Source organism: Acromyrmex echinatior, chromosome 16 (assembly GCF_024713525.1).
Source record: "Acromyrmex echinatior isolate Ae372 chromosome 16, ASM2471352v2, whole genome shotgun sequence".
Taxonomy (NCBI): Eukaryota; Metazoa; Arthropoda; class Insecta; order Hymenoptera; family Formicidae; genus Acromyrmex; species Acromyrmex echinatior.
This window is the reverse complement of record NC_141867.1, coordinates 8,617,190-8,644,036: the sequence shown is the minus strand read 5'-3', so window position 1 is coordinate 8,644,036 and position 26,847 is coordinate 8,617,190. Positions and strand designations below refer to the sequence as shown.

At 29.2% G+C, this 26,847-nt stretch overlaps 2 protein-coding genes across 7 annotated transcripts in view; one reads left to right on the top strand and one right to left on the bottom strand.

Annotated features, from left to right (window-relative positions):
• Ca-Ma2d (Ca[2+] channel Muscle-specific alpha2/delta subunit) overlaps positions 1-26,847 on the top strand; it is a 37,714-nt gene that overhangs the window by 5,507 nt on the left and 5,360 nt on the right. The window contains exons 2-10 of one of the 2 annotated variants that reach the window (XM_011052468.2): positions 13,225-13,329; positions 13,959-14,099; positions 17,055-17,429; positions 17,810-17,891; positions 18,306-18,580; positions 20,800-21,344; positions 21,609-21,943; positions 25,741-26,007; positions 26,505-26,633. In XM_011052468.2, the coding sequence (XP_011050770.1) occupies positions 17,353-17,429; positions 17,810-17,891; positions 18,306-18,580; positions 20,800-21,344; positions 21,609-21,943; positions 25,741-26,007; positions 26,505-26,633 (1,710 nt within the window). In that variant the 5' untranslated portion in view covers positions 13,225-13,329; positions 13,959-14,099; positions 17,055-17,352. The remainder of the gene's footprint in view (positions 1-13,224; positions 13,330-13,958; positions 14,100-17,054; positions 17,430-17,809; positions 17,892-18,305; positions 18,581-20,799; positions 21,345-21,608; positions 21,944-25,740; positions 26,008-26,504; positions 26,634-26,847) is intronic. The other variant, XM_011052469.2, reaches the window with a different exon arrangement.
• LOC105143900 (protein rolling stone) lies at positions 800-10,104 on the bottom strand. 5 transcript variants are annotated; one of them, XM_011052460.2, is made up of 2 exons: positions 9,664-10,104; positions 800-1,876 (listed from the first exon to the last, which is right to left on the bottom strand). In XM_011052460.2, the coding sequence occupies exons 1-2, from the start codon at positions 9,761-9,763 to the stop codon at positions 1,008-1,010; spliced, it is 969 nt and encodes a 322-aa protein (XP_011050762.1). In that variant the 5' UTR covers positions 9,764-10,104; the 3' UTR covers positions 800-1,007. The 5 variants fall into 5 exon arrangements, with proteins under 5 accessions (XP_011050762.1, XP_011050764.1, XP_011050767.1 ...); XM_011052462.2 differs by lacking the exon at positions 9,664-10,104 and adding an exon at positions 6,254-9,653; XM_011052465.2 differs by lacking the exon at positions 9,664-10,104 and adding an exon at positions 3,244-3,597.

Below are 26,847 nucleotides of genomic sequence, written 5' to 3'. Positions count from 1 at the left end.
ATTATTAGCTAGGCTTATTAATTATAGGCGATATTATAATTAAAATAATTTCTAATATACGAGTAATTTGCGTGGAATGTAATTTCCATTTGGAAATAATAATCAATAGGGATGAGTGATATAAAAAAAAAAACCTCTACATTTTGTATCATAAGCAATGTATCATAAGCAGAAATATTGATATACCAAAATACCGGTTGAATAATTTGCGATATTGATGATATCAATGTGGATTCGATATTTCTATTTTTTAAGCATTTTATGCGTATCGATCGCAAAAAATCAATCTTTTTGCAAAAATAATGATGAGATTGTTTTTAAGACTATTCCATCAATCTTTTTGAATAACTATTTCAATCAGAGTTTTAAAAAATTATGTTATTTTTATTTGCAATTAGTAGTGTATATAAATATTATATATAGTATTAATTGGGATATATATATATATATAATATATATTATATATATATATATATATATATATATATAAAATATAATAAATATAATAAATAATGAAAGTTTCAATCCAATCTCAATTCGCACTAAATTAACACGGACTTAACGGACCGTGTCAGAAGTCGCATATTCCTTTTCAAATATCGATACATCAATATCGAAAGATGAAATATCGGTACAAAATAACGAGGAAAAAAGTCTGTAAATATTTTATCAATATTTAAAATATTGGCGCTGTATCGCCCATCTCTAATCAGTATACTGATTGATATCGTTAGCAATTATATTTTTCTAATTTACTAGAAATATTGCTAAGGACGAAACTCAAAATTATATATATCACTGTTAACTTCCTATTAATATTTTCTCATTTTTACAAGCAAGTTGAATGGTCACAGAAAGCTCACCAGAAAGACTCTATTCGTAGATACAATCATGTCAAGAAAACACGTTTCGTTTCAACTTACCGAATATTAGATTATTCCACGCTTTGGGACTTTATGTGCTGAGGATATTAAATCAAATTATATTTCTAAATAAATTTTTAATGATTAGACTACTTCCGTTGGTTTTTCTGGAAGCGGTTTATCACTCATATTTATCTGCACAGATTTGTTGATTTTCTCGATAGTCTTGCGATAGATCCGGTCTCTGATGTTCGCCAACAAACAAGTGATGCAATGCAGCACTGTTACGAATGTGAAACCGCCAATACAAACGAGTGACGTTCGCAACGGCTTCTTCCAATCAAGGATTTTGTAGATGTAGTGATAACCATATTTGTCAAGGCCGCCAGCAAGATAGTAAATCACTGAGAAGATTACATAGAACATAACGATCGATAAACACCACCAGAAGTTTCGCAGACGGAACGGTATGTTGGTAACAAATAGATCAATCAGCATCAGCACGGTGTTACACACGTGCATCATGATATTGAGCGGGTCCACCTGATGAATCGCTGGATTATATACGGTGAGCCAATAGCACACCGTTACGCCAATTGCCATGTTGGTCGTGACAACGTACAGAAACCAATATAGTCGTTCAGTGGACTCCAATTTGAGATTGCAAGGATCAAAGCCGGATATCTTCTGTAATCGCCATCGCTTCGACACAAGGATACCGCCAATCAGCGCTTGTGTAAAGCCCAGAGCTATGTCCCAGTTGGTCAGATAGATTGGCCATTTCTCATACTGCATTAGTGGTTTATAACTGCCAAATTCAAATACCGAACATATGACAAAAGCGGCCCAGACGAGGAAGATGATCCAACGGTAGTATAGATACCAAATAGCCACGTACGATTGGCACTTCGGTTCGGACAGCACACGCGCCTGTGGTGGTTCCTGTTTAGCCACCTGTCTCCACCTGTGGCCAATCTCTTGACACCAGAGTTTGCTCACCATTGTGCGGTGACCTGAAATGATGAGGAATCAATGATATTTCTCTTATATTTATTGAAAAGAACGTGAATTAAATATGCGAATTGAGTTTGACAAAGATCAAATTGAATTTGGAGAGGCTGTTAGATAGAACGTACTCAAGAAAATGGGCAATCAGATAAAGAGATACGCGTCAAAAAGAAAAATTCTTGGAATAGATTCAAGAGATAACGGAGAACCGCGCGCCTACGATGACTCTTAACAAATAACGAGTGGGCAGCCAATTCAACCTGAAAACGGTACATAGCAGGAACATGCAATCACGCTATTCTGAACATAGCGTGATCCAATGATTAATGCTTTAATAAATGTAATTATTCTCCGAAAAGGACCGCGCATGCTTTGTCGCGCTTGGACGAGCAAGCGCATGTGCAACATTTCCGCGACCACTTCCGCCTTACTACGATCGAACAGAACATTCATTACATTTTTCTTTTCTATATATCAGCATAATCAATAATTATGTGCTTCTGGAATACTTTTTTGAAATTTTATCAACATATTTCTAATTATATAATTTTTTAAATATTGAATTAATAAGTGTAAAATATTAATTAATCTGATAAATTAGAAGATTCGATTTTTTTCTTCCAAGTTTATAAAATTTTATAAATTTCAAACGTTTTTAGATCTAATAATAATTAACCGTTATTGCAATGAGCATGTGTAATGTAATGACACCTTGTAACATGCTTTGATAACAACGAAACCACGTTATCGAAAATTGATTCCACACTTGCGAGATGGTCTCGATAGTTTTTCAGTGGACGACTTACATAGCGAGCATTGTAAAAAGAGCAACAGTAGTCGTTTCGAAGAAGGCAATCCTGTGAACGAGAGCACCATCCTCGAAAGATACGGTCGCGATGATACGACAAATATGCGTGATCTGAGAGCACCTAACCTAACCTAACAGTTACCTAAGCTATCCAATTTGTCTTGACAGCTGATCAAATTAAAACGCGCGAAGGCAAAAAAATATATTTTTGATATAAATATGTCATCTCTAATTCTCTTACACACAAGGAATAATACAAACACGGAGAATAATGCTAAAATAAAAGTATTTACGTGCGAATTTAGTCCTTTTTTCAAAGTAATTAGATAAAGAGCTGAGTGAGAGAATATGCATTTTTTGGCGCAGATTTATTCAAAATAAATCTTTAAATTCTTTAAAATATCGTTAGAGTTATTGTAGGATTATATTTTGACGAATTAAATCCGATTCGAATATCGCATCAACTGATTGAAGTAAGACACTTTGTACCTTGCATGTGATTGCGTGATTTCTAATAATCGATTAAGAAATATCCATACTGAATCGTTAAAATTTGCGACTTACTTCAGACTGACAAAAACGAAGTTTGAATGCCTTCCTTCGACCGACGCCGCAAAATAACTATGACTAAGAATGCAATAATGAGAGAGATTCAGCAAAACGAGTTTCGATCACTCGGAACGAAGTCACATTTTTAGCGACGAGGAAAATAATCAACGCAGGTAAATAGTAAATATTGCAAGGTAATTCACTATGCGAATGAGTCGAGTTTAATCCTAATGTCACGACTCGAATATGACACTCGAATATATTGTATATAAACTAAGCAGGACAATAATTTATTGTCGTACTTGGTTTATAAATATTCGAGTGTTCGGAGAATCTCTTGTGCACACCGTTACGGTGACGCGGATGGGAAGCCACTTTGAACTAATTAACCCAATGTTGTTCCATCAGGTCGCTGAAAATCAGGTCTTTCGCGCAAGCACGAAAATCCTTCAATGATGCGTGATAAAACCTTCCATCAATAACAGAGGAAATACAGTTCACATCTGATCCCAAGCATATCTGGGAGTGGTTTGTGTATTTTGAAATGAAAATCACATGTGAAAATTATATAAATTAGCAAATTTACTCATATTTATATTAGGTGTTGGAATTAATTCGTAGCGTTTTTTAATGAAAGAATGTTATTTATTTCACATGAGCATTAAAAAATACATTAATGAAAGTACTTCCCATCACTTGTAAAACGCTACGAATTAATTCCAACACCTAATAATTTCATTGAATTTCAAATAAATTGATCTAGTAAATTCGCCCACTTTTATAATTTTCACCTCATGTTTAAAAATACATAATCAATCCTTTATGGAGCGAATGTGCCTCAGACATTCCACTTCAAACCGGATACCTTTGGAATTTTGTCATTTAAAAATTTTTTTTTAATTTGCCGACATATTCTACAGAAAATGCTAAAAAATATGACACGTGTTTCGCGAAAAAAATTTGAGATTTTTTTGTGAAGTTATTCACGCTTGTAAGTTGCAGAAATTCATAAAAAAATCGCTCATGCGATTCAAATTATTATATCGTTGAAACCATTAGTCGTACAAAAAAAATGCAAGAAATTATTTAAAATCTTTAAAATTGGTCTCTTGCATTTTTAAAGATCTCAAATAATTTCTTGCATTTTTTTGTACGACTCAAATTTTTTTGAGTACTCATACTTTTATCTGTAAATATACCATCAAATAAAAGAAAAATTAAAAATGATATTTTCGAGCTTAGAGGCTCGCGACGGTAAGCCCCGCTCCTCGCGGTTCGATGTATTCGTCGTATTTTCGGCAATAATAGGTCGGGAGGATGTGCGTATACGGCTATTTTTAAATGTTAATATCTCATTAATTATTGCAAGCATTGCAAAATAGGAGGAAACTTTTCTACTCAGTTTAGTCCGCTCTACTTGCTCGGGACGAGTGGGGGCCATATATTCATACCATCCTGTATATTTAGACTTAACACGGTATCTACAATGGTGCTCGTAGCTACAATCTTAGCTCGTAGAAAATTAATCAATCATAGTTGAATAATCGAGAATAATAATGAGAAGAATCGATTATAATTGATCAATTTTCTACGACTTGTGATCCTACGCTATGATTTCTGTTGTAGACACCGTATTAGTTACTCGAGTTCTTGAATAAAGTTTCGAAACGCAAATCGATAATTTTCTTTCGCCGAATAGAGTATACGTATTTTGTAATTTGCATTAGTAAAAAACCTTCCATTTTCATTTATTTTCAAAAATCTCCTTTCGATGGGTCTTAAAACCATTCAAATGAAGGAAACCCTTTCAATGGAACAGTATTGAATTAATCACCGACTTTGAGGTTTACACGGCATGACAGGAGAGATGACAGAAGAGATTGGCCGGTGCTCATATATAACGTGCGCCTGCAAACGGAAGGTCGGCCGGTCAATCAGCCAATACTAATTCACCGTTCATTTATCACAATCTTGGTCTATTACAGCCTGTTACATTGGCACGAGCAAGTGACCGAGCTTAAGCGAATCGTTATCTATTGAGAGTATCTACCTCTGCGAAAGGTAGAAGAAAGTAAAAATGCATGAGTGATTCGAAGATGTTGCCAAGACATATCGTTCCAAGAATTGAATTCGTCATTTCAAAAATCGGAACTACGTGCATGCTTCATGGTTCTTGAACATTTTCTTTTTCAACATTTTTTTTAACATATTTTTTTAACATATTAGGTGTTGGAATTAATTCGTAGCGTTTTTTAATGAAAGAATGTTATTTATTTCACATGAGCATTAAAAAATACATTAATGAAAGTACTTCCCATCACTTGTAAAACGCTACGAATTAATTCCAACACCTAATATTTTAATTATTTTATTATGAATTTTGAAATTAGTAAATAAAAGAAAGAACGAGAAACTTAGACATAGGATATTTATCTATTTTTAGACATTACAGAATGCTAGGAAATTGGTACAGTAATTCCGCCTCGTGTATTTAAGACGTTATGAAATAATAATTAATGTATAATAAGATATCGATTCGTAGAAACTCTTATCATCAATTTATCTAATGTTTATTGAAAACTTTTAATACTAGATTACATGATTGTACGTAGATAAAAAATGTTGCAATTTACAAAGTTACAATGTACAACAATCATTTATTTATTATTAGATAATATAAAATACATACAAGATTTTTATATAGCCAATATTATAATAGAATAATTCATTTCTTAAGAGCAATCTAAAATATGTAATAAAAAATTAAGGAATAATTATAAACCTAATTTTGTATTTAAAGATAATTTATAATATCCTCTAATTTATATTCATTTTCTTTAATGTAGTTATTTTTCACGGATTTGAAGATTAACAAGAGACAAAATACAATATAAAAAAATGAATGTATCAATGGAAAAGAAGCTCTTTGATTAACAGATTCCACAATAAAGGATTAATTTAACTCTACACTCTCTTAATTTTTAATTAATAAGATATCTTGTGCTCTATATATGTATATACTTACTTAATTCGATCATTCCATCTTGTTAACAATCCATTTTCTTCTCAACTCTAAAATCTCTCACATTTCGTAATTGAGATTGTCAAATAAAATTCACATTTTGAATTGAAAGAGCACAAAATTTACACAAATATTCTTTTATTCACAGATATATTGTATTATGCCCTTTGAGAAATTTTGACGACTCTGTTCGGCGATGTGCAACGCAACTTTCGCGACCGATGCCGACGATTGACTAAAAAGTGTGAGATGAAGAAGTTTCCGTGCACAAGAGAAATATACGTGAGAACGGCACATCAAATTGAAACGTCAAAATAAACGATAACCATGGCGTTTCGCGGGAAAACGATAAAGAATAACGAATGTATGATTACATTATATTGAATAAGCATTAATTTATAAAAAGAGAAAAGAAAGAAAAAAGGGAAAGGGGAAAGAGAACAAAGAGTTTTTTTAACAAGTTATACAGCTGTTTATTAGCTGATAAAGTAGTGCCTTCTAAATCGAGAGATTTGTCTCTTAATTCAATGCATATTGTCGATTCATCTAACTATAAAAATAAATATTGATATAGACATTTATGAATTAATTTATCAAACAGACGTCAAAACTTCATGACATGGTTGACGTCTGTTTGAGATTCCGCTACAGTTTTAGGAACTTGATAGTAATTTATGGACAGATCATTTAACTAATATTGAGCGTGAATACGTATAACTTTGCTGAGGATGACTCCAAAGAGAGTGGAAATGTTCAAGAATTCATAATAAAGCTGCATATTTATTATTGTGAATTATTTTATATGAATATTTATGCGTACCGATTTTCGCGCTGATTCTCGTTAGCCTTAATTTTACTGTTATTTAATATAATTATATACAAAATTATGTATAATTGTGTATGACCAATTTTTTCTTATTTTTTCTAAAACAAACACTGCGAAAATTATCCCTTTAATTATTTTTCATGTTTTCATATTAATATTTCTATTACATTAAAAAATAATTTTATAGAAGAAAGAGAGTATATATTTATGAATATGCGTGTATAAATAATCATGTGAAATACGTACGAACATATCTCATAAGATTATGCATGTTTATGAATATTTATGTATGTTTATACAAATTTATACATATTCATGCATGAAAAATTGTTTATCGGGCCTTGGTATTTTATATATTATTATGTATAAGATACCACGATAAAACGTAAGGTCGCTTTTTGTCACTAAATATTGTAAGAGAAAATGAATGTATATGTATGTACATATATGAATGTATATGCTTTTGTATAATTCTTATTAGTACAATCAGTGAAATCATTTGTATTAGATAATTACTTATCTAAATACATTTGTCAACAGATTACGTTATTAATTTTAAGAATTACATAATTAATTACAACAAAAAAAATGGATTGAAATGGATTGGAAATTTTCAATCCATCCGAATCCATATTTTAAATCCATAAAAATAGATTGGATATAAAAAATTTTTATACATGTAAAAGTTTATTTTAAAACTTTTATACAAAAAAATATATGCTTGCGATATAATAAAAGAAACGCATTAATATAAAATATACATAAAAGCGATTAATTTATTAATTAAGGAATTTATGTATGTAACATTTATTGTATATATTTACGTATTTATAGTTCTTTTTATGTTTCTTTTAACTATTAAATGAAGTAGAATTCATAATATATTTTTACGATATAACTTTTTTTTAACTCATTGTCAGTTGAATTAAAACGAAAAATTTCTTATTTATAATTCTGAATAAAATAGCATTCATGATGCATTTCTAAATGAAACCATGGATTTTCTACTCACAATTTTGAATTGAATAGCATTCATGGTCCATTTTAAAAGAAAAACTTTTTTTTTAATCAATTGGATTAAAAAACTGCATTTCCTATTCAGAATTTTAAATTCAGCAATATTCACGATGCACAGAAGTGACCGATATTGTTTTCAGATTCAACTGAATTAAAAAACTGCATTTCCTATTCACAATTTTGAATTGAGCGCATTCACGATGCACACAAAATATTATAATATTATTGTATTTTAAGATTGAAAAACATAGAAATATACTCCATACTATTCCTATAAATGAATTAAAATGCATTTAAGATTGAAAAGGAATAGACATTTGTTTCATGCAATTCTTATAAATGAATAAAAATGCATTCAGGATTAAAAGATTATTTTTACATTTAATGAATCCATATTTCTGAAAATCTGAATCCATTTTAATCTATTTCAATCCATTCTCGTTTGCTGGGATGTTTCTTTCGAATTATGTTTCTTCTGTTTCCTATGACATCAATGCATGCAATGATTCTTGTTAATTTGGACGGATTTTAAAACTTTGTCTATTGATAGTGTATTAGATGAATTGAGCAATCGTCATTCCATATATATATAGTATATAGGTGTGTGTGTGTGTGTGTGTGTGTGTGTGTGTGTGTAGAGAGAGAGAGAGAGAGAGAGAGAGAGAGAGAGAGAGAGAGAGAGAGAGAGAGATACACTGCATATAAAATTCTTTCATCCTTTTTCACATTTACATTTACATAATATCGTTAACAAAATTATCATCGATAGCAGATTTTCTTGATGACTAAAGTGTTTGCAACATGATCGTCAAACAGCAAACGAGAATGGATTGAAATGAATTGAAATGGATTCAGATTTTCAAAAATATTGATTCACGAATGTTAAAATGAATGTTTTTCAATTCTGAACGCATTTTTATTCATTTACAGGAATTGCATGGAGCATATCTCTATGCCTTTCAATCTAAAAATAATATTAGTTTTTTCTGTGCACACAAACACAATTGTAAATACTGTTCAATTCAAAATTTTGAATAGGAAATGCAGTTTTTCAATCCAATTGCGTCTAATTGAATCTAATTGAATCCAATTGAATCCAATTAAATCCAAAAAAAAGTATTCGTTATTTAAAATACGCATTTGGATAGGAAAAAATTTCAATCCATTTTAATCCAGTCTCGTTTGCTGAGAATATATTAGCTAGCTTGTTGATCATAACATCCTCGTGTCTCTCAGATTGATATATTATTAAGGACATAATATATTACAAAGATTGTTATTCTTGACATTTTGACACTACACTCAACCTACACCTGCTACACTTCACCTACGACAGTGCATCGTCGATGTCGGAGGATTACTTTAAAGACTTTCGTCAGGAATCGAAAATTTAAGAATATTAATAATGTGTCACGATAATATGATGATCTCTCTTTCTCTCTCTCTCTCTCTCGCTCACTTTTATGAAATTCAAAAATTTTATGAGTTCAAAAATTTTACTGTGTAAGATATTTGTAAGATATTTTAAGGTGTTCTAGGAGAATCAGAGGAAGAGTGGAGAAACACGCACCGCATAGCGCGGAGAGCTTCGGTGATTTCTTCGGAACGGCTTGTTCGATGAGATTGTTCTTTTCCAACATGTCACGAATCTCTTCACACCCGGGAGGCATTTCTCTTTTATTTTACTTAGCGATTGTCCTCCTGTTCGACGTACGTTTCACTTCTAACTGTCCGGTACCAGTCCCGTGTGCTCGCAATCAATATCAATACCGGCGCAAAGTTTCCCTCCCTAAACTTTTGTAAGCCTGTTCCCTAGTGAGAAATCCCCACCTTTATCAATGCAGACACGTTAAGACGATACGGGACGATATTTGAAAACTGACCGCATTAGACTTCTTATATTTTTCGATATATTGAACGTATGAAAACAAATGCAAAAAATATTATTAAAAATACACACACACACACACACACACACACACACACACACACACACACACACACACACAAAACGAATACTTTCAAATAATTAACGATTTAAAAAAGGTGTTGATTATAATGATTATAATGATATTTTCTTGCGATAGTTATTAAAGAAAATAGATACATTGGTTAAAAGTTTTATATATGAGTAACAAAAATTTAATAACATGCTTGGAAATTATTTTTATATCAAGACTATCATGAAAATTGCATTCAACCCGAATTCAATCTGAATAATTAAACAATAAGAATCTTACTGGACCATGCATTTGAAAATTCAGCAACAAAGAATAGGAGTAACGGCCCTAACGGTCAAAGCTACACTTTTAATCCTTAAATAATTCAATTTGAATTATTATACTATAATTATTATACTATTATACTATATATATATATATATATATATATATATATATATATATATATATACATACACATATACCATATTTGTAGTCATTCGCATTGCGTGTCGAATTAGTTTTCGGAATTATAAATGCAATTAAATTACTGAAGTAATATCACAAATTAAATTGACAAACTATTTTAATAATTTGATGCTCAATCATCCCGTTAAAAAAATGTTAAAATATGCTAAAAAAATGTAAGTAAATTTATTGCAAAAACCTTGGTCTTCAAATTAGTCTCAAGTATCAACCATTAATTAAAGTAGCTTGTCAATAAATTAGTGATATTACTGTAGTTTAATTGCGTTTATAAGTCCGAAAAATTAATTCGGCGCGCACACTAATGATTATGTATTAGGCATTCCATGTTAAACCGGGTGCTTTTAAACATTATTTCTATTCTTTTTTTTTTTACTGACATTCTACATAAAAATATAAGACATGTTTCGTAAATTTGAGATTTTTTTTGTGAAGTCATTCAAGCTTGTAAATTGCAGAAATTTCTTAAAAAACATCACCCATGCGAATATTCAAATTATTATATTGTCGAAATTAATCGTACAAAAAACAGACCGATTTTAAAGATCTTAAATTGTTATGTAAGTAAGTTATTTTTCATACCATTCAATTCAGCATTAAAAATAACATAAAAATACATATTTTCAAAATTTTTAATGAAAGATTATTGATAGTTTCTTTCTTCATGAATGCTCCTTTAAGATCTTTAAAATCGTTGAAACCATTAGTCTTTTCTCATTTTTCTAACATCTCTTACATTTTTTTGTACGACTAATGGTTTCAACGATATGATAATTTATATTCGCATGAATGATGTTTTTTATGAATTTCTGTAACTTACAAGCGTGAACTTCATAAAAAAATCTCAAATTTTTTTTGCAAAACATGTATCTCATATTTTTATCTGTAAAATATGTTAGTATAAATTTAAATAAATAGAATAAAAATGATGTTTTATAAGTGCCCGATTTGACATGGATTATGTTGCTCAACTAGATTATGTTCATCAAGCAAAGCTGATCCATTTTGCTTCAATATTAAATAATTTGATGAAAAAAAATCGTATAGAGATTTATTAAAATGCAAATTAAAGATAAAGATTCACTCTTTCGAAAGCTGTAAAGCCCACTTGTGCCCAATTTTTAATTGAACCCGGGGAACGCCGGGGAACGCCGGGGAACTTAACAAATTTCGTAAAAAATTTTGAGAATTTATGCATCTTCATTTATGTTTGTGTAACTTCACTTAATATCAGTACAACCGATTTTTAAAGTACCGATCTCTGAAAAGTAGAGATTTCAAACTTTAAAAGGCTTTTTTAAACATCTCGCTATAATGATTTTTCACTGAATTATTGTTACTTGAAAATATTAAAAATTGTGCAACGATTTAGTGGCCCGTTTTTTTTTTGCGTGTGAATGTAGTATATAGTAATTCAGATTGAATTATTTAAGCATTAAAGATCTAATTTTGATAATTAGGACCATTACTTCTATTTCTTGTTGCTGAATAAAAAACATTATGTAAACGGATTCAATTCGATTAAATATAGATAGATTTATACATATAAATGATTGTTTTTTGGGATTAATAGTTATTTTGATTACATTATTTAACTGAATTATTGTATATGGTTCCATGACATATGAAGTCATGTGTTATTTGAATGTAAATAGATATGTTCTAAGGTCATATCTTATTTGAATAAAGAAACATTTTCATTAAAGAATCATTCAGAATTTAGAAACTTATTTATTTTATATTTACATTGTGTTATCGCCACTGATTTTCTAATTGCATCTAATTTTTGTTCTAATTTAGTTATATTAAATTTAGTTATATTACATAAATAAAAAAAATGTTAATCTTAAGTTTTTTAAGGAAGAAATTGCATTAAGTTTCTTAAAGAAGAAATTACATAGAAGGCAACTATTTAAAGTTGGAATAATCATAATTTCCAAATATCTGATTAAAAATGTATATTTTGAATAATTTATTTGTATTGAATAAACTTCATAGTTAATTTTGCAAAGGTGATTATATAACTGAATAAAAAAATAAAATAATTATGAATATTCAAGTGCAATAATAATTAATTATTATAGATTTTACAACGTAGATAATGTTTTTATAATATATGTTTTAAGTATCTTTTTCTATCTCTAGTCTGTTATAGATGTTACATAAATTAAAATGATTTGACTTTTTAATGTAATAATTGATACATCTAGATTTTATTATAAAAAATTTGAAACTTTGAATGCATGCAGAATATTTAGTAATTATTTTAATATTGAATAATTTTGGTTATTATTGGTAATTTTAGTGATTTTGCAAAGCTATTTTTAGTTTTTATTTTGTAAAGTGCTTTGTAAATAAAAATTAAAATTTATAATTCACATACAACTCGTCTATTGCTTATAAAAAGTTTAAAAAATTTTAAATATTTAAAAATTATATTTGTGAATATTAATTAAAAAAAAAGAATGATAATAAAATACAAAATTGATTTGATAGTTGCCATTTTAAGAATAAAATTTAAAAAACGGTGTTTGATTATAAACTAAGTTATGACTAAGTTAGAGTTCGTATAATAATATGAATACTATTTGTGACAACTGACATATACTTTGTTAAAAATTTTCTTACATCCAAAATTAAAATTTAAAAACAATATTTTTTAAAATTTATCTCAATGCTGCATAATGTATATTATTATGTTACAGATACCGTAATAATAAGTCACGTCCGCGATGTCGAGCTGATCCTTGACATTAGTTTGTAGCCGTGCCATCAACTCACATTTCTCCAAGAAGGCAATTTGCAATTCGGTATTGTCTTGGTTTTGTTGGCTAAAGCTTTTTCTATTTATTTCCCACAGTTTACTAGTATCACTTAAGTGAATATTTAAATCCATGTTGGCTATTTCTTGATCTCCTGATATTTGCGCGAATTCTGAATATAAACTAAATGTGTTTACCGATGACAGCGAAATGTGCCACTCTTTAAGTCTTTACCAGTGCGCATGCGCTGTGTCCGCAAATATTTAAGTTAATCATCTACTTGTCTCATAGGTTCTTCAATTTTCATATTTCATTAATGATTATTATTTATTTCAACTTTGTACTCGAGATGCGCGTTTTTATCTTTCTCCTTTATCTTCGGTGAAAATTTTTCTTAGAATTTGTTAATTTTTCAGAATAATAATAATTATATAATTTTGAAAATTTTTTACAATTTCTATATAATTTTGTATTTTTTACAAAATTTTCCATATTTTTTTATTGGCACATTTTCCAAAAATGCTAAGAAAATCTACGTCGCTTTTAGAATTCTTTATATATATAAATTCTGAAATATTTTAAGATGTCTATTCTATAATTTTATAATTTTCGAAGAAAATAACATAAAATCTAAAGACGTTTAAGGTAATAATAATACGCATGTGTTGTCATCTTAGGTTCGATTTGATTCGAATAAAAGGCTTATAAAGCAGCCGTAGAATGTTTTTCGGACAAGCAACTATTTTGATGCTGTTGAAGACGAAAGTAAAGCTCATGGTACATTCAAAAACATAAAGCAGTAAGGAAAAACATAAAACGTAAGTAGTAAGGAAATCGTAACATTGGATTTGCAAACTTTACTACTCTGTGATTGATCAACGTGTATTTTTTTCCGCGTGAGCAGAGAGTGAAAACGGCGAAAAACGGCGCAGACGCGCAACAATATTTTGTTTTAATCTCTACATTTAAAATATGATTCTTAAAAATATTATAAGATTTTATATAAGATTTATATAAGATTTATATAAGATTTATATAAGATTTATATAAGATTTATATAAGATTTTTTTCGGTAGAAATTATTTAAAAGTAAATTTCTTAAAATCTCGATGCAAAAAGGAAAAACTGAAGATTTTAAAAACTATAGATTTTATATATTAGATTATAAACCATTTTGATTTATAATCGCAAATATTTTTCAAATCAATTATTTCCAAATCAATATTTGTCTTGAAAACAACATAAAAACAAGAAAACAAAATTAAGAAGTATAAATAATATTTATTAAAATTTAAACGTTTTATAAATATTTTGTACAATTGTGCAATAACTTATTAGAATATTCTAATAATGCGCAAATATTTGTTTATAATTTTCGCATAATGTACGTTACACTCCTATAGCATTGAATTGTGTGACACTGCAGTTGTTAAGCCATCAATTTAACTGCATTTCGTGATAGCATTATAATAGCCTTTTTAGATCTACATAATGTTATAATACTGTAGTATGCATAGAACATATTCATCGCAGCTTGCTAAGTTTCTCGTAACATATAATGTATTACGCAATGTATGACGTTTTTTTCAATTTTTTTGAAACAAATATACTTGTTACGATTGATCGAAAATGATTATAATATAAATTAATTTTTTTCGGTTTGAATCTTTATATTACAAAATGTCTTAAATAAAAGTGATTATAATTTTAAAAATTAAAAAAACGAAGAACATAAAAAACCACAGCACAGGTTGTCGGTTGTGAAGATTAAAACTTTATTCAATAATGAATTATTTAAGCGTTTATCAATACCCATATCAAAAAATAAGCGATTAAAGCGATTTTTTTTCGGCCACAATCTGGCCATCTTCAGTAATTAAACATCCTCTTAAAACGCAAAATTTTTACATTTAGTCGAAATAAGTACAACGGTCATATGTTAAAATAGATTAAAAGTGTTCTTATTAGTGTGACGATGATCGTGCGGCAATATTACAACACCAGCTTATATGCCAGGACACAATAGAACAAGAATTTCCAGACTCTAATCAGAATAAAATTTATAATCTCGTTAATCTCTTATACACGAAAAATAAAGAGTAGATGTGTTACCTGTTTTACAATCAAAAAACGAAGCGGTGGATCTCAGACATTATTTTCGCACAATTAAAATTTAGTCGTGACATTGTGTGTTGGTCATATCATGTATTTTACCACTATTTATATACCAAGTGAAACTTTCGAAAGTACCAGAACAATCTTTGAAGGAAAAGGAGAACCTACCTAAGCAAAGGAAGATAAATATCGGGTAAACCTTCCGTGTCACTTTGCTTGATTGATGCCTTTTGTTTGTTTCTTTATATGAATCATTTCTGAAATTCTTCTTTTTATTAAAGATCGAGATATGAATATTTTATGATTTAATTTTGTCATTTTTAATATGTTACAAGTTTTTCTTTTGTACTTTCTTTTTATTTATTTTGTACTTTTTGAAAAGATTTAACCATGAAAATTAATGCGAATTTCTCAAAAAAGTTGATTAAAATTTCGTTCAAATAAAATTAAATATAAAAGTACAGATATACATATCTCCATATTGTAACGTATATCTAAATTATCTAATTATTACATGCATGTTACGCAATGCGATTTGTGAAGGATTTATATTATAAGACGTCATTTGATTTCATCTCAGAGAGGCCTTACGTGAACTTTGGCCGTTACGAGAGAATAGTTTTAAAGATATTCCTTCATTTGATTGCGATTTTGTGAGGATCCTTTAGCTTTACGATTATATAAATGTGTAATAATTGCAAAATATTCACGTAATGATGCGAGACAACATCTACAAATGCCTTCTAAAATTATACATATAACTTAATAAAGAATTTGTTCAGAATTTTTTATCAATTTTTTAATACGGTATTTTCTTATTTTTCAACATGAGAAAATACGATATTAAAAAATTCTGAACAAATTCTCAGAACTTTATGAAAAGAAAATAAATAATTTTTATCTCTTACAGTTTTTCTGTAAAATTGATAGTATTTGAGTAAAAAATTATTGAAGACTAATTTTTGGCAATTAATATCTTATTAACTATTGAGAAAATTGCAAAATAGTAGAGGATTTTTCTTCTCAGTTTAGTCCATACTGTTCCCGTGTGAAAGATTTATCATTACTTATTAAACATTCTGCATATTTTATAATGCGAACAAAACAAAAAAATTAGTAAAAAATTAATAAAAAATAGTAAAGTTCTTCATATTAGGATTACGAATAAAGTTTAAGTTTATTTATAATTTCTTGAATTTGTTAACATATTATCTCAAAAAGTTATTTGAATCATGTAAAATTGAAATTTTATTTTTCTAAAAATATTTCACAATTTTTCAATTAATACATAGGCATCGATTATTACTGCGACAAGCACATGTATTCGAAATTCTTTATTTGAGTTACTATTACTTTATCAGAAATATTATGGAAATCTCAATATGTATTATAAATTTTTTGTCAATTTTCTATTTGAATATTTTTAAATTTTGTGCGAGTCAACAGTGTAATATAAAATATTTATTTTAACATATTTTATTCGATAACAGTTTATTTTCAACTGCCTCTCATAGATAATTTAAAATAAATCGATGAAATATTAAAGAAATTAAAGGAATTTAATATCTTGTAAAAAATCGATTTTTCCGATTTTGAAAATTAGATATTTGTAATGACGATCGAACTCAATAATCTAAGAATCTTTTTATCTTCTTTAGGTGCTATTCTGACTGGCCGGCATGATTTTATTAATACCCATGCCAGAAAGCAAGAAAGAAGCGCTTTAGAGTTTCAAGACAGCACTGCTCGAGTGCCAAAAATAATCAAACTGTAGGTGAACTTCGTGGTCGGTTTGTTCCGCAGTAGACATACAGCCAATCAGTGCCTGATCTGCCATCGTGAGCTTTCGCATATCTGTGCTTTTTCTAGTAAGTTGAAGAGCTTAACGTTCCATTATAGGAACGAATAGCACGAAGATTATAAAGAAAGAGGAAACGGCCACGGCGAGTTTTGTTCATGTCGAGTGCAGGTCGATGTTTCATCTTTTACTTCGTGTTGGTGTTCGTCGTATGTCTGGCTAAAGATGCTCACATGTGAGTTCCGCATAGCACTGTAAAGAACGCAAGTCATGAATGTGCTTTGAATAAATGCATTATAAATCAAAAAGGAAATTAAAAAATTAGAAATATAGAATAAAAATATTAGAAAAATATTACAAAATGAATAATATTTACATGCAGGATTATATGTAGAAGATTTGTTTTTGATTGCTTATTTAAACAAGCTTACATAAAATGGAGATAGGCTTAACTAATTTGTTAATTAATTATTATACGAGTATTTATCTTTATAATATTTTAATTTGTACTACTTATTACTATTATCATATTTTTCGACTACAACTCCAATTAAATCGGTATGCTTTCCTGAATATTTAAATTAAATATATTTGCAATTTCTTAATTCTCACTAGCGTGGCCAGATGGGCGGATAAATTGGGTAATGAGTTATGGGAACTCGCGAACGAAGTGGGTCGGCCCGAGGAATTACTAGAAGTGAGTATTCGTATTTATTTGAGATAATAAACTTTAGATACTGAGAATTCAAGAAATCCTCTCTACGATAACCTATTTTTACTTGATTGACCCAAATAAAAAAAAAGTCGAATTACAATATTTTTTTAACATAGTTTAGCGATTATTTGTAAAAAGCAAATCTACATTCTTTTTAATACTTAATTTGTTCATCCCAGTGAATTTATTATAGCAAGAAAAAATATTTTGTTTTTTAACAAATATCTTAAGAAATATATCTTATTTTTTTAATGATATAAGATCCTTTGTATATAATTTTCTAAACATTTTTAATTTATATGTTTCTAACATATCACGAATAAAGCATAATAAAAGATATTAATGTTAAATAAATAGTTATTAAACAAGTAGTTAAGCAAGTAATAATTTTTTTAGAAATACAAAAGCATGAACGCGCGAGTTGAAGATAAGTCCGGAGAAGAGTTGGTCAACATAATTAGCGAAAATGTAAGTAGGATGTTGCGTCGAAAGATGGACGCAATCACCTGCATTCGAATAGCAGCCGAAGAGGCTGCGGAAAACTGGGACCCATCTCTTCTAGACGGCAACTTCTCTTACGTTTCCGGCAAATGTAGTCCTGTCATCGGTCATGATTCAGCGAACAAGAAGAAACACTGTGACATCCACAAGAAGAATGTGACCGTGTTCAGGTAAGCAATTTGCTCTGCCTCGCTGTACCTTTCTTCTCTTCAAATTACTACAAGAATTAGTTATGGAGTTATTAAGGTTAAAAGGCAAGAATTTTTGCTGATTAAAACTGAATCATGCAAATGCAACGTTATTAATAGTGGAGGAACTTGTTGTCATAAACGTTAGACAACTAAGAAACTAACAAAGATAATTCTTTTACTAATTCTATAGAATCTTTTTTATTTTTCTGTTAAAATGTGCGTAATTAAATTAAACTAACTGCATATAAAATCAGAAATAGGATATTCTATTGATTATTATATTACATTTTTCCTTACAATTTTTCTCGACATAAAAACATTTAATTGCACGATTAGATTTTGTACAGTATTAGGCAAATTGTAAGATAAAAGGATCATAAAAGTTTTTTTTCTTTTGTGAAAAATATTTAATTATTTAAATTTATAATACAAATGTATTTAAATACAAATGTTTCTACCTCTATTATTAGATCATCTTCAGACTTCTCAGTCGTAAACATTTGTATTTAAATTATAGACTCGAATAATGATTGAATGTTTTTCGCAAAAAGAATCAATTTTATACTCCTTTCATCTTATAATTTGATTTATTCATAAAGTTTTTTTTTAATTTGAATTTTATTATATCATAAATTGATTTATTCATAAAACTTTTTTTTAATTTGAATTTTATTATATCATAGAATTTTATATTAGGTGTTGGAATTAATTCGTAGCGTTTTTTTAATGAAAGAATGTTATTTATTTCACATGAGCATTAAAAAATACATTAATGAAAGTACTTCCCATCACTTTCTACTACTTTTGACCATCTTTCGGGCAGTGAATGAATACCGCGTCGGAAGAACTGTTCATCTTTAGATGAAATCCAGGAATCGAACCATTTTGTACAATCTTCGTAAGATGTGAACTTCTGCTCGCACAAGCTATGAGCTAATGATCGAAACAAGTGGTAGTCGCTAGGTGCAATATCAGGAGAATACGGCGGGTGCGGTAGCACTTCCCATTTAAGTGTTTCCAGGTATGTTTTTACCGGTTTTGCAACGTGTGGGCGAGCATTGTCGTGCAGCAAGATGACTTTATCGTGTCTTTCGAAGTATTCCGACCGTTTTTGCTTCAATGCACGGCTCAAGCGCATCAGTTGCCGTCGGTAGAGATCTCCAGTAACGGTTTCATGCGGTTTTAGCAGTTCGTAGTATATGACACCCTTCTAATCCCACCAAATACAGAGCAGGAGCTTTGAGCCATGGATATTGGGCTTTGCCACTGATGTTGATGGTTCGCCGGGCTTAACCCATGACTTTCTGCGCTTTGGATTGTCATAATGGATCCACTTTTCGTCACCGGTAACAATCCGATGCAAAAAACCTTTTCTTTTCTGCCGTTGAAGCAGCAGTTCGCACGTGAGAAAACGTCTCTCAATATCCCTTGGTTTCAATTCATATGGGACCCAATGTCCTTCCTTCTGGATCATGCCCAAACTTTTAAGACCTTTTCCTATTGTTGAGAAGTCAACTTCCAATGACGTAGATAATTCTTTAAGTGTTTGACATGAGTTTTCATTGAGCAGTGCCTGCAAATCGTTATCTTCAAATTTTTTCGGCTGACCAGGTCGCTCCTTGTCATCCAAGTCGAAATCACCAGCTTTAAAACGTGCAAACCACTTCCTACACGTTTGCTCAGCCAGAGCATGTTCACTATACACATCCACTAAAATACGATGAGCTTCAGCTGCACTTTTGTTCATATTAAAGTAATGAAGCAAAACTCCCCGCAAAAACACTTTATCTGGCACAAATTTTGACATATTCAATGAATTATACAGTATTGTTATTTATGATTTCAAGAAAGGTTATGTACGGCAAATGACGTCCTATGATAGATGTTTACAATGTATACAGAACTATAGGTAACAACGAAATAGTGTACTGCTTGTGCCATCTCTTGTAAAACGCTACGAATTAATTCCAACACCTAATATATTATATATACTGCACAATAATTTGTGAATTTAATTTTGAGTTTTGTTTCTATTCAAATAACTAATATTTTACGCACAATCTCAAGATGTAACTACTTGTACAAAATTAATTTGAAACAAAATTATTGTTAATAAGTATAAACAATAATATATTGTTGAAAACAGAAACAAATCACATAAAATAAATCGACAAAGAGATATTACGAACTGATTCTAGAGACATGGAACTGATTTCGGACTCACACTTCTATGACATTCCGGTAAATACGACTTACTCATCGGTTCATATACCAACCAACGTGTATGATCTCACGCAAGATGTAACCAAAGATATTGCGAGGACTGAACCGTTGGACGATGTATTTCGTCAAAATTACGAATCCGATCCGGCATTGTCATGGCAATACTTTGGTACAGTCACTGGTATACTCCGACAATATCCTGCTATGCAATGGCGAACGAATCCCGAAGACACCAACGATGATGATGATGATGATGATGATGATAATGATGATAATATGATTGATAATAATAATAATAATAATAATAATAATAATAACAATGTTAGCAAAAATAATAACAAAAACATCGATGATGTTAATGATGACGACGATGGCAACAACGATGATAATGATAAGTCTTCTGCTGATCAGTACGACTGCAGGGTACGTAGTTGGTTTATCGAGGCAGCCACGTGCAGCAAGGATATGGTGATCCTAATGGACGTCAGTGGCAGCATGACGGGTTTTGGAAAGACGATCGGTATGGGCGATTAGTACTTTTATTGAATGAAATTGAAAGTGTATAACTAAAATTTTTATATCAATTAATCAAGTTTTATAGAAAATTTTAGAGTTTTAGATAAACAAGACGATGAAACAAAAAATTTTCAATTTGATAAATTAATATTTGTTATTTTTAATTAATTTATCGACTGGTAATTTTATAATGAAAAGTTGTAATTTAATATTGTTGAGAAGAGTGTATTAATCGCTTCCTCTTAATGAAACGATGATGTTATGGCAGCAAAGACGACAGTGAACTCGATTCTGGACACCTTATCGAACAACGATTTCGTCACACTGCTAAAATATAGTAACGAGACAACCGAACTCGTGCCGTGTTTTAAGGATATGCTGATTCAAGCCACTCCAGAAAATCTCGACACATTCAAAAAATCCATGGACAAGATTGATACAGATAATGTCGCCAATCTCACGGAAGCCTTTACTAAAGCATTCAGTCTACTTAAAACTTATCGGGAGGAACGTGGTTGTGACGCCGATTCACCGTGTAATCAGCTCATCATGCTTGTTACTGACGGTGTTCCTGGAGGGAAACTGGGGAATAATCTAAAGGAGGTTACATAACAATTATTTGATTGAATAAATTTTTAATGTACTTTCTTATATTTCTCTTATATTTCAAAACATTACGTGGCGACTTAGCAAACGAGAATGGATTGAAATGAATTGAAATGGATTCAGATTTTCAGAAATATTGATTACGAATGTTAAAATAAATGCTTTTTAATCCTGAATGCATTTTTATTCATTTGTAAGAATTGCATGGAGCATATCTCTATGCCTTTCTCTAAAAATAATATTAGCTTTTTCTGTACATTGTGAATACTATTCAATTCAAAATTTTGAATAGAAAATACAGTTTTTCAATCCATTTGCATCTAATTGAATCCAATTGAATCCAATTAAATAAAAAAAAAAAAGTATTCGCTATTTAAAATATGCATTCGGATAGAAAAAAATTTCAATCCTTTTTAACCCATTCTCGTTTACTGTTAATTATTAAGAATTTGCTAAGACAAAATGGAAAGAGTTTGTCCTCTCAGTAAACGAGAATAAATTGAAATGAATACAAATGAATTCATTTCAATTTATTCCTTCGACATTTTCGAATTCGTGTTTCTGATTTTTTAAATACATTTAAATCCATGAATATATTTGAATTCTATGAATAGCTTATATTTTATATTTTAATTCGTTTTAATAAAAAAATAAGATAACGCAATAATAATATAACGACAAAAATTATTTTTTTTCTCGTATGAAAAAAGAGATTCTGAAAATAGATGTAAAAAAAATACTCGTGTCTCGGTGTTTTACCAAATCAAGTTGTTGACATTTTTTATGCAATTTTTTTATCGTATTTGCTTCACATTGGCATTTTACAATTGTTTTAAATTATATAATAATTTTTTAATAACAATTATTATTATACAAAAATTTGAAAATATATGAAAAAGAATTCTTAGTTTCAGAAAAAAAAACAACTTCGAGAATTTTTTTCATATATATTCAAATTTTTATATAATAATTATAGTTATTATTTCATCGCATAATTTCATATGCAAAAACGTCAATTATTTATTTTAAAAAATTATTATATAATTTAAAACAATGTAAGAATATGAAGCAAATATGATAAATGGCTGCATAAAAAACCATCAACCACTTGATCTGGTAAAATGCTGAGACACGAGTATTTTTTTTTGCATCTACTTTCAGACTCTTTGATTTTTTCATGAAAGAGAATGTGTGTTATATTATGTAATACAAACATGAATACATCCATATATCAATGCCTACTACGAAGAATAGCACGTTTCATTTGTCTAAACAGTATATTACATGATGTCAAAAAAGCACATTTTAATTTAATTGACGAATATTATTTCATTTCGGTCCTTGCTACGAAAACTAATACGTTTCAGTGTGTTTAGTCGCGAAAAGTAGCATATTTTTTTTATTTATATCGCTTTACACCGCAAAAACTAATGTTTAAACGTTTTACTACGAGTAGCACGTTTTCCTTTAAATTAAAACCTATTTTACAATGTATTTTTTGTTTCTGATTACTTTTTACTATTTTTTACATCTTGTCTTCTTGCTTATTCGATTTTTTGTTTTATATTACCCGAGATAAAAATTAATGAACTTCGAAAGAAACAAAAAATACGTAGCAAGAAATATAATTGTCGATAAAATGGCAAAGAAGAAAAAAGTAAAAGGTAAAAAGCAAGAAACAGGAAACAGGAAAGAGAGTTGTAGAACAGGCTTAACACGTTCCACAAAAACTAACACGTTCCAGCGTTGAAAGACGATTAATCGTGAAAACTGACTGATTTGTATCCACATTCATAGTCAGACTTTGTACTTAAGGCTACTTTCTTAAATTTATTTTTAGATGCTTAGCAGCCAATGAAATAATTCCTAGAGCATTTAAAGATAAATTTAAGGAAGCCTTAAATATAGGGCCTAACTATGAATATGGGCAGTTCTTCATGCCGTTCTTCATGTCGTTCTTTTATTCATCTATATGTGCGTTTCCATCGTCTTTTTACTAATTCATTTGCTAATGCATTCATTGATTCATTTATTCTTTCTTTTGTCTATTCATACATTTGTTCATAATTCCGTTGGTTTCTTTCTTGACCTCTTTATAACCTTACGGACTCATAAATTTTAATTAGTTCATTTCATCCCAACAAATAAGAATTGAAATGAATTAAAATAAATTTAGATTTTCAGAAATACGGATTCATGAATATTAAAATGAATTCTTTTCAATTTTGAATGCATTTTTATTTATTTTTAGGAATTGCATAGAGCATATCTATATCTTTCAAAAATAATATTAACATTTTCTATGCATCATGAAAACTGCTCAATTCAAAATTCTGAATATGAAATGTAGTTTTTCAATGCAATTGAATAAAACTTTTTATAAATACTATTATTTAATTAATTAAAAATTATAAGTAGAATTTTGCTAAAGAAATTTTTCGTTTTAATTTAACTAAGTTGGATAACGTAAAAATAATTGATTTTTGTTCTATGTTTTTTGTTCTCTTTAATGAGAGATAAACTGAATGATTAATATGAACACTCACAAACCAAGTCGATTATTGCCCGAACATTACGCTGATCGCGACATCGGTCAAGCGAGATTAGATTATCCGACTCTTATCTTATCCAATGTTTCCAGCAAATGGAATGTTTCCACGAAAATGGATTGAAATGGATTGAAAATTTTCAATCCATTCGAATCCGTATTTTAAATCCATAAAAATGGATTGGATTCCTTATAACAAATTCTTATATATGTAAAAGTTTAAATAAATTAAAGTAGTAATTATATGAAATTTTATAGTTCTTATTTTGAAACTTTTATACAAAAAATATACGCTGTATAATAAAGGAAATGTATTAATATAAAATATACATAAACTCAGCAAACGAGAATGGATTAAAATGGATTGAAATATTTTTCTATCCGAATGCATATTTAAAAAAAAAATAGCGAATATTAATTCAATATTAAAAAGAATATATTTTAACTTTCATGAATCTGTATTTCTGAAAATCTGAATCTATTTTAATCCATTTCAATCTATTTTTTTGTTTGCTGGGTTGTCTTATATAATAATATAAATTGTTTATATTTTATTATATCTGTTAAATGATGATATTTTTATTATATCTAATGTAATTTCATGCGCTAGTTTAGTTAGTTATAATTAATTTAATTACTTTAATTGAAGTAGATAATAAATAACACATTTATCAATTGAAGAAGTGGTGTAGCGGGTAACGCAGAAAATTTATAATCCAAAGGTTTCGTTTTTTAAGACCAATTTGAAGTAGTTAATTTCAGGTATAATTATTGTAAATGTCTTAGAAATAAAATTTGTAATTCTTAAATATGAATGTTTTTTTTAATCCATTTTTTTTTTAATTTTAATCTATTTTAATCCATTCTTATTTACTCGAAGAAAATTTATTTTCGTTTTATTTTCTATCCATTTCATGAATAGAAATGAATTTATGTTCTATATCAATTCATTTTAATCCAGCTCCACAGTCTCTAAACCGCGATCTTGAATAAATTAAAATGAATTGCAATGCATTTTTAATTCATTTCAATCCATTCTTATTTACTGGGCCTTTACTCTTTTCTGTTCTGAAAAATTTTCCATACATGGATATGTAAATAGAAGTAACAACAATATCCAAATATTCTAAGATCGTTTACATAAATAAATATATTGATAAAATAGTTTTAAAAATAAATAATGACAATAAAAACTTTCTAAATGAACATTATTGTATGATTGTGATTTCTATTTTTTCCATTTTAGGTATTCAAAAAATGGAATTGGAATGAAAATAGTACTCATATACCGGTGCGAGTATTTACATATCTTATAGGCAAGGAAGCGATAAAGATGGATGAACTTCAGTGGATGGTAAGGTCATGTCTAAATCGTGGCGACTGCAAGCACATACAGACTCAGGAGGAAGTGAGCGAACAAGTGCTCAAGTACATTCCAGTCGTAGCGCGTCCTTTGGTACTTCAGAGTGTGGTACATCCTATCGTGTGGACGCACGCTTACGCTGACATCACGGTAAGAAATGTTAAAAACAAATTTTTTAAAAGATCCAATTTTAATCTAATCTTTTCCCGTCATTCTGTCAGCAATTCAAAAAAATTTTTTAAATGCTGATAAATTTATAAGAAGTATATTGTGAAATTATTATACTTCTATTATTTAATACAAATCTAATACAATTGTACAATTATACAATTGTACAATTATAATTATACAATTTGTGTATAACAAATGTATTATTCATTTGCTCAATTTAAAAAAAAATTCGTCTGATAATTGAAGATGACTTATAATTTATGATATGAAAATCTGAAATTTTTAGAAGAAAAACAATTTTTTAATTGTAAATTTTTTTAAATAATATTTATATATTAGTTTTTAAAACTATACAATTATAATTTGTTACTACGAATTTCGTCTTTTTATCTTTTATATTTTTTGCTGTCTCAATGTTTTGTAAAAGCGAAAACATATACAGGGAGAATAAAATAAACACACGTAAATCCCATCAGAATCCAGCACTTGCCGCTTGGCTGTGGTGGGTGATGAAGCACGGGCAACAAAAGTCGCGACTGGAAAAGTATCTAAAAGGAAAACGACTGGGCGTACGAATAAACGAGGACGCAATCTACATACAGCAGGTTTAGATACGATCAAGAAAGCACCCCCGCTGTCTGTTCCTAGGCTTTTCAAACATTCCGTGTAGATTTATGTCACGCTATATCTACCTTGGCACAAGCTCCTGTATTTAATCTTTCGAATACCAAACGGGAGTAAAACTTATGAGACACAATTTTGCTAAAATTTTTTTTTAGAAAAATTTTTATATTTAAAAATTGGTTTTAAATCAGTTTA

Coding starts and splice junctions, on each gene's coding strand:
- LOC105143900 (XM_011052460.2), bottom strand. CDS start 9,763: ATGCCTCCCGGGTGTGAAGAGATTCGTGACATGTTGGAAAAGAACAAT. Junction 1,877..9,663: donor GAAGCTCTCCGCGCTATGCG/GTGCGTGTTTCT, acceptor TCATCATTTCAG/GTCACCGCACAATGGTGAGC.